This window comes from Tamandua tetradactyla, chromosome 16, assembly GCF_023851605.1.
Source record: "Tamandua tetradactyla isolate mTamTet1 chromosome 16, mTamTet1.pri, whole genome shotgun sequence".
Taxonomy (NCBI): Eukaryota; Metazoa; Chordata; class Mammalia; order Pilosa; family Myrmecophagidae; genus Tamandua; species Tamandua tetradactyla.
In genome coordinates this window covers 73,947,238-73,955,977 of record NC_135342.1, presented here as the reverse complement: position 1 = coordinate 73,955,977, position 8,740 = coordinate 73,947,238, and the positions used below count along the sequence as shown (strand labels likewise).

Genomic DNA, 8,740 nt, shown 5'->3' with positions numbered 1-8,740 from the left:
GAGTAGAAGTGGCAAGAAGCTGCATGACCTTGAAATCAAACGAGGTGTGAATTGCAGCTCCACCACTTATAAGCTGTGTGGACAAGGGAAAATCCTGAGGCCATTTGGCCTCAATTTCTTCATCATTAAAATGGGGAGAAGAGTGCCACCTGGTATGATTGTGATCGAATTAGAAGTTAGACATAATGTTGTGGCCTGCTTAGCACAGTGTGTGGTATGCATTAATTCTCCTGATTGAAATTATTTTCATGAATATAATGCCTTGTTACCAAGAATCATTCTTTCCCTCAACATTTAGTTATTAGCATCTACTATGTGACAGGAGTACTTTGAGGCACTGTGGTTACAGCTGTAGACAAAATAGATAAATCTCATAGAGGTTATATTACAGGGGATGGACAGAGAAACTAAGTAAATAGACACATACCGTGTCCCATAGTAATAATTATTGTGGAGGAAATTAAAGGGTTAGGGAGGACAAATGCTTACCACCATGAATGCAGTGGATAGATATGTCATTGCATCAGAAAGGGATGATATCTGAGTAGAAACCATAAGGCAGTGAGGGAGGAAACCATGCAAGTCTCTGGTGGAAAAGCATTTCAGCACAGGGAATAATAATCATTAAGTCCTTGAACTGGGAGTGTGCTTGGCATGTTTGAATAATGCAAGAAGGCTAGAGTTGGCACAATGGAATGGGTGAGAAGAAAGTGCTAGAACATGAGATCAAAAAGCCATGTGGGACTAGATTACGAGCGAATGCGTAGGCCATGGCAAAGCTTTGGACTGTACTCAGAGAGATGAGCTGATGTATCAGTTAACAGTTGCTGCATAACGAGTCATCTGAAACTTAGTGGCTTAAAATACCAAGCTTTTATTGTTGTTTGCAGGTCTGTGGGTTAAATAGGGAGGGATGTCTCATCTGGCATGGGTTAGCTGGATGGTCTGGGGTGGTCTCACTCACATGTCCAGTGGGGATGTCAGTTAGGGTAGTAACCATGTGTCTGTGTGTTCCAGCAGGCGAGCACAGGCTCATTCAGATGATGGTGGTGTTCCAAAGAGTGTCAAGGAAAGGGCAAACCACGAAGTACAAGCACTTTTCAAACTGGTCAAAGCAGGTCACGTGGCCAAGGCCATAGTGAGTTTGGGAGGGGACCACCCAAGGTGCTGAAGCTGGGAGGAGAATTAAGGCAGCCACTTTTGCAAACTATCACAGAAGCATTGGGGGAAGGGGGTTGATGAGAAAAGTGGCATTGTCTGATATACAGTTTAAAAGGATCTATAATAACAAGGATTTGGTAAGGGAGAAAAGAACCAGGCGGGAGAAAGTCCCCAGGCTAAGGGGAACGGAGAGCCATAGGTGCTGGAGTGGACTGTACCACAGAGGCAGGTGCTCAGAGACTCATGATTTTGCCTGATCCAAAACTACCAGTGCAGGAGGAAGTGCCTCCTGCCCCACCCCTCCCTGGCATTTTAGGAGAAGCCTCCCCTCCTTCTTGCCAGAGTAGATGTCCTCATTCCTTGCTAGAATAACCTGGAAACCAGGGACCAAGTGGAAAGAGATGAGTGGGGAAGAGTCCCTCAAACACCATCATTCAAATGCATAGGAACACTTTCCCATCACTAAGCACCTGCTCATTACAGGGGGAACGAGCCATTACAAACCGGAATAACCCACTGAAATAACAAAACATCTTAAGGTGAAATGAAGCAAAAGTCATTTCTCTTTTTCTTTCTTTTTGTTTTTTAACAGAAAATATGATGCTGGCATGCTAAGCGCCTGAGACAACTTGGCCCACGGACAGCTACAAAGCACAAAACAAAACAAACTCAGAGAAGAAACAAGAATGGTGTTTTCCCGGCGTCAACGAGAAGCGCTTTATTTTTTCTCTAGATTTCTTTTCTAAAAAATAAAAAAAATGAAACAAAAAAACCGAGACGAACATTTAACGAAACAACACGAACTTCAGGTGATGATATTCAAGCATGTTCTTTTATTAAGCATAGGATGGGAGGAAGAAAAGGAAGTTTAAGCAGGGTGCTGAAGCAGGAGAACTGGGGTACTGCGAGCTAAGGAGAGCGGTTGGCTTCTTGAAACAATAAAGCAATTAATGGAACAACTTTTTACTCCCCAGCCCCCAAAATATCCTGTGACAAGGACACAATGCTTCCATTCCCGCCCATCAAGGTATCTAGGGAATGATTTGCAATATCTGTCTGTTGTAGTCTCTAAGGAATATTTTGTAAAGCTTTGGCAAGGGAGTGGATGACCAGTGCCTGCAGGACCCACCAGCTCTGCCTATGTCACGCGTCCCTGAGAGTCACCACCCTCTTGGCTTCCTGGAATGAGGCTTGAAAGGTCTCTCGCTAGTAGTTGCCAAGCCCGCCCAGACTTGGGATAAATGAAACAACTATCTCCTGGATTAATGCAGCAAGGAAGAATAAATGCTCGCTTTTTCTTCCCTAAATAGGAGAAACTAGCTCCTGGCTGCTGCAGTGACAAGGGCGATGGCCATGGTGGAAGCTGGGTGGGACAGGGGATACCAGATCGCTCTTTTGGGAACAGTGAGAGGGCAATGCTTGTGCTTCTGCAGTGACAGAAGGAACCCACATACCAGCCACGAGGAAAGCAAAGCGACCCGTGCCTCCCCCAGCCCTGCCAAGAGACTGTCCCTTTACCCCTGGAATTCCCTGCTTCCCATTGGTACTTTAGCATTTTTCACTCTGTTGTGACTGCTCTGATTTCCTTTACTCTGGCTGATCGGTGTCAGAGGGACATGGAAACCCTCTGGATAATAAGGTTGGAAGGGATCCAGCACTGGCAGTTGTGCACACACACACACGCGCGCACGCACGGTGTATGTGTGTGTGCGTGTGCATGTGCCTGCGCATTCTTGCAGGAGCTCCCACTTAGCTGGACTGGCTGCCAAGTCGTTCTTGGATTAGCCTCTCGCTGAGCGCCCACAGCGCCCGGGCTGTCTCTTCGTTCTGAGCTTCCTGCGAGGGCACGCAGCGGCAGCAGTTGTTGAAATACATGCCTCCCAAGCCCTCCAGCTCTGGAGCAGCAGCACAGAAGACGGTGGTGGCAGCTCCTTGTTGCTGGAAATCAAAGAAGAAAGACAATTTTTTTGTGTTAAGAAAGAAAGAAAAGGGATGATGAGACAATGTCATTCGGACTGGCGATAAAAACCAAAATGAAACAAAATGCATCTCTTCCCAGTTCAGTGGTGCACGGCCCTGAGCGTGGTCCACGGCCCTGAGCGTGGTCCACGGCCCTGAGCGTGGTCCAGGGGACTGCGTTCAAAGCACATGACTATAAGAGGCATGACGTGGCCATCCTGGAAAAGCAAGTTCATAAACTCTGCTCGTAAAGCTGGTGTGACTTTTTACACCTCGTATAGGAAAAACTTCCAAAATCAGTACACAAATCAATAAATCATGTCAGACGCCCCATCTGTGCAGAGAGAAAAAGGTGGTACCCTTTCAAACAAGCAAGGAGAAATCCCTCTAACCCCTTGACTTCTCGATACTTAATGTCATTTGACACCAAGCTCGTTTCTAGAACCTTCAGTCTGAGTTAAACCAACCACTCTAATTATGGTCCATTGGGCAGAAAGCCCAAAGGGGCTGGGGCCAGGTCTTTTCTTTTCTCTTTGCCCATGGGGCTGCCAGGGGAAGGGTTTGCCCTGCTGTGTTAAAATGTCTAAAATTGCATACATATACCACCCCCACCCTCACCTCCACATATATACAGGACACATTTATTAATTCATCCAGGTCCTGTGAAAACCCTTTTCTAAATGTCATATTTATTCTAGATTTACACTGGGACAGCAGCTGAGGGGGTACATTTCCACTTATTCCACTTTGAAATCCAACTTACGGGTACAGTTGATCACTTTAGATTCACCTTTTGAGTAAGAGTTGGGGCTGTGGCGAGGGATGTGTGTAATGACGGGGTACCATATCATCCAGACTGACAGAACACTGTCAGGGATGCTGTAAAGAGGGCAAGAAATCACTCTGCTTTGCAAACCATAATTAAAAATAATAGGCTGGTGTTCATAGGGAGACACCGTAGACCCGGCTCTAATTTAAAACCAATACAGTTTATCTGGCATCTTATGATTATTTATGTGCATCCCAGCCCTTGCTGTACTGACTAATTATCAGCTGATAGGGAGGGGCTGTAAAAAGTAACTGAGGTCTAAGGCTGCCATCAGGAAAATGTTAAAGACATTTAGTTGAGAGGGCCTGATTTGTCTCCCCACCCAGAACTTATAGTTTTTTCTGCCCCTGGAGGGTTTAAATCCTGACCGAGTGCTTCTAGGAGAATCATTCTTGACATGGCATGGTTTACACTCACTATGATTGCATTCTGGAACTACCAGGAGCCAAAGTGAGCCATGGAACCAGGGCCCCAGGATGTTATAATTTGGGGAGAGTACTAAAAAGTACTTGGGTTTCTTTGCTTCAGTGTTGGGGTCATGTCTGATGAGTTTGCAAACCAAATGGTCAAATACAGCTCAGCAATCTGACTGTGGGGAGCAGATGGGAGTGTAAGTGGGACCATCCCTGGGCTTCAGCCCATCCCAAAGTCCAGCCCCCACCCCCAAGTGGTTATAATATCAGCATTCATACATTACAACAAACCGAGCTTTCACAGTTCTGTCAACCCTGAGCAAGGATCAAAGTAGGCCACTTGGGAAAGCAAAAAAAAAAGCAGAATTCTTCCAAACCCAATGTTATATTTTGTCACTATGATCTTCTAAAATGATATCATGCTGCACACTTGCATTGTTGCAATGGTACTTTTGCAAAGAAATTCTGCACTCACACTGATTTGGAATCAAGGTGATGAGGGTGCTGGGGGCCTGCATTTTCCCTCCATGGAATCTGAAAGCAATTGCTATTGGCCTCATTTCATGTAAACCTATCTTTGGCTACCACACTCAAAACCATAAACTTTTTAAAAGCCCAATCTCTTATCAAAAGCTGGCTTAGATTCCTTTGCCACTAGGCTTGGAGTTAATGCAGAACTTTAATTCCATCACAAGTGGCTTTGGCTTTGCAGAAGAACACAGCATAGTTGTGTTAACCTGAAAGCAAAGACCATGTTCTTGGCACCAAAGAGCTGTTGTGTCCATTTGGTAAAATCCCCATCTCTAATTCACGCTTGGTTCAACTGGTACTCACTTAACCTCCCTCTCCTGATGGACAATTAGGCAGTGACAATATCTTCTTGGTCTCAAACCTACCATCCTTTGGCTTCTCATGGAATTCTCTTTTCTTTTATATCAATGGCAACCTCTGAGTGACATCTTTATATGATCAAATGTGACGACAGTTTAATAACAAGTTCTAATTTTTGGCTCATCAGCTTTTCAGTCTGCATATCATCAGAATGAGACTGAGTTACATTAGGGAAATCTCATTAGTAAACAAGCCAGGATTGCTGATACAAGATAAAACATTTTTAAACTGACAAAAAAATAAAAAGGGGCACTTTAATTACCGTCAAATGACTCTCATGACACTTTGTGGGGCACTGGTACATAAGTCAGAAAAGATGAAGGAGCCATATAAAGGAAATAATGTCTAGAACTCTGTTATAAAATGGCAGAAACAATGTCTTGATTGTCACCACTGCTTTCCAATCTATTGTGAAAAAAATCATAATAATACCTTGACATAGAAACACTGGATAGAGCTATGGGTTCCCCTAAATGGTTTTTTTTTAAGAACAATTTATCAGAAGCCCGTAGGTTGTATGCAATTGCTAATCATGAGAACTGGATGACGTGTCTTCAGCCTATAGAAAATGGCAATGTGTTGGGGCGTTGACGATACAGAACTGAGAATTTCTGGGAAGCCCAGTAGAATCTTTAATCATGCCTGAATGTCATTTCTGATCTAGTCAAACATTTGCGAGCTGCCAGAGTAGAACTGTGCCATCCATCTTCCGAGTGTATGTAAAATTACCCAGGGTTCTTGTTCGGGATTAAGCTAAGAGTAGTTTAGTAATCAGGGTTCATCATTCTCTTTCACAAACCATTTGTCAGATTTGCAGCACCATCTTCAACACCAGAAAGGTGGGATTTAGAAAGCAGCTGCTGCTTATTTATGATTGAGGCTCTGATATCTAAATTATCCATCCTTCCAAACCTTTTGTTGGATGAAAATATTAAGTAGCCGCTTTTCATCAACATTTATTTAATAACTGCTAGTCAACAATGTCTGGCTGCCAGCATGGACTACAAGTGACTATTGACCCTTTTAAAGGAAAAGGTAGAGAAGTTTGTGATAAACCATATATAGGAATAAAAAAAAATCCACCCACATATCGGTATATATAATGCATTGGTTTAGCATTCTAATATAATATGTTTTAATAAGGACACATGTTATGCAATTAAGTTAGTTTTCAGGTTTCTCAATTTTAAAATGCATGCTTATTTAGAAGAAAGAAGAGATTTCTGTCTTTAAGTAGACTTAACCATGAGATGCATAAAAGAATAGATACCATAATCACGGCGTATCTCTCTTTTAAGAGACTGCAAGAGAGCAATGGGCTTGTAGACTTACTTCAGTACAAAAATATCGATACCAGGGCATTGCAGAGCAAAGATTGAAGGAAGCAACATATGCCAAAAGTGTAGATATGAAAGAGAACATGTCATGGACTTTAGGCAGGTGTGGCAGCCCAAGGACAAGGCAGGCAGGCTGCCCTTTGGAAGTAGCCAGTGAGTGCCTAGCTAGATGCCACAGACAGAGAGCAGTTCGGCAAAAAGAAAAGGCATGCCTCTTCAAACCCTCAGAGCTTTCATCGTTACTTATCTCAGGTCTGTTGGGCAAACAAACACTTTCCAAGTGCAAAATCAGCCACCTAATACAGTGGCCGCATGCACATGCCCCACGGAGTGGAATAATTGATCACAGCACCACGGGGGGATGAAGTGGTAAGGACAGGTTTCTCACTGCGGAATAAACAGCTGCCTCCACGCCCCCTCTGTCTTTCCTTTTCTCCCAGTAACACCCCCACGAGAGAGTTCATAACCACTCTTCCGGAAAGCTGCTACACAGTGTCTCGGACTTTATCTCCGGATATACCTTGGCGGTTGGTATAAATCCGTTCAATTACGGTTTAAATCTCCGGGTTGAGAAACAAACAAAAGTAAGCTGCTCCAAAAGGTTATGTGTTCCCTACTGACAATCTAAAAACAATCTTTCAAACCAACAAACTGGCCCCATATTCCGTTAGTCCATGAAATAATGCAGACTGTATAGGAACGTAGCTCTCAGGCCTTCCCGATTTGCAGTTCCGAGAGCAGCAGATCACTCTCTCCCTCTCCTGACACTTGTATTGAATTGAATCGATTATCATGGGATATATGGTAATCAACGAGCACAGCAACTAGGAGCCCGGTGCAACTATTATTCCCACTTACAGAGAAGGTCACTTAGGATTGGAGAACAGAAGGGACTGATCCAAAGCCACATCTATAATCAGACTGATCAAGTCTGGAATCCATGTCAACTGTTATCCAAAAGTACCCTCCCAAATATGTGAGACAAAATATTTGCATATTACCTATTCCCAGTTATATGTCTCCCATATATGTTACTTCATCTTGTGTGTCTTTGTCTTCTCTTCATTTAGGCCATGTCCGGCCATAAGCGTGATGGCCTGATATGGCCTAAAAGAAATGGGTGGGATGTCTTGGGTTCAACTGAGAAATGGAGGGGGTTTCCATTACTGATGTAGTCGATGAGCCAACCTGAAATTATATCCACCTGAATTAACAAAAATGAAAACTCAAAGCCATCTTGTGTGATCCAGTGGCAAATGACCCTTAATAAAGAGGTCCCCCTGATTCAAAATGCCACCTCAAAGTGCCGGACTTGCCCAGCTAAGGAATCTACTCTTTGACTTCAGATTGTTTTTTCAAAGCATGAACATCAAAACTAATGAAACCTGAAAATCTGCATCTTATAAATTCATGTACATGTAAGATGAGTGTGGCTTCTGTAGGATGATATCTGACAGGCACCATCAGGTTTGCTTATTTCCACTGACCCATCCTCCGTCCCCCAATTAATTCCTAACATCATTTGACTACAAAGATACTGAATGATACAAGCTTAGATAACTCGCAAATACTTCCTGGTAGGTATCAGAAATAGAACTTTCTTCTTAGCCCTTGGGAGTTTTTGCTAACTTGCTCTGTTCTTAGCATTTATTACAGAAGGGTCATTCATTAAATTTCCCAAATAGAAAGAAAATGAAGAATTCAGGAAGGTAGATATTTGTTTTTTACTGTGGCAATTTTAAAAGATTGGCTTCCACAGAATCAACTTAGATCACATACAGATTCTTACCCCTGCACACAAGAATGCACCCACTGCAACACAACCGGCTTGTCAGTGTGTTAGGATATTCACCTCTTGCCACCAGCAAAAAAAAAAAGAAAAAAAAAAGTTTATTTGCTAAAAGCAGGTTTGCAAGAGTGGAAGACCCTACCCAGTGGGGTGGTGCTGCCTCCCCTGGCAGGGGGAGGGGTCTTTCTTTAGGGGGCAGTGGGGACACAGCCTAGGAGGAGTCTGGATATTATATGTCCTAGGGAAATCTGAGCCAGCCCAAACCATTACCTTTAATGCAAGTGGTCCAAGCTCAGCCCACAACACAAAACTGCAGAGGACTCCTTGAGTAACTTGTTTGAGGTGGGTAAGAAAATGATAC

General features: G+C 43.5%; 1 protein-coding gene across 2 annotated transcripts in view; it reads right to left on the bottom strand.

Moving 5' to 3' along the window:
* Positions 1-1,974: 1,974 nt before the first annotated feature.
* WWOX (WW domain containing oxidoreductase) overlaps positions 1,975-8,740 on the bottom strand; it is a 972,892-nt gene continuing 966,126 nt past the window's right edge. For both annotated transcript variants that reach the window (XM_077133099.1, XM_077133100.1), the window contains one exon: positions 1,975-3,099. In XM_077133099.1, coding sequence (XP_076989214.1) covers positions 2,911-3,099 — 189 coding nt within the window. In that variant the 3' untranslated portion in view covers positions 1,975-2,910. The remainder of the gene's footprint in view (positions 3,100-8,740) is intronic.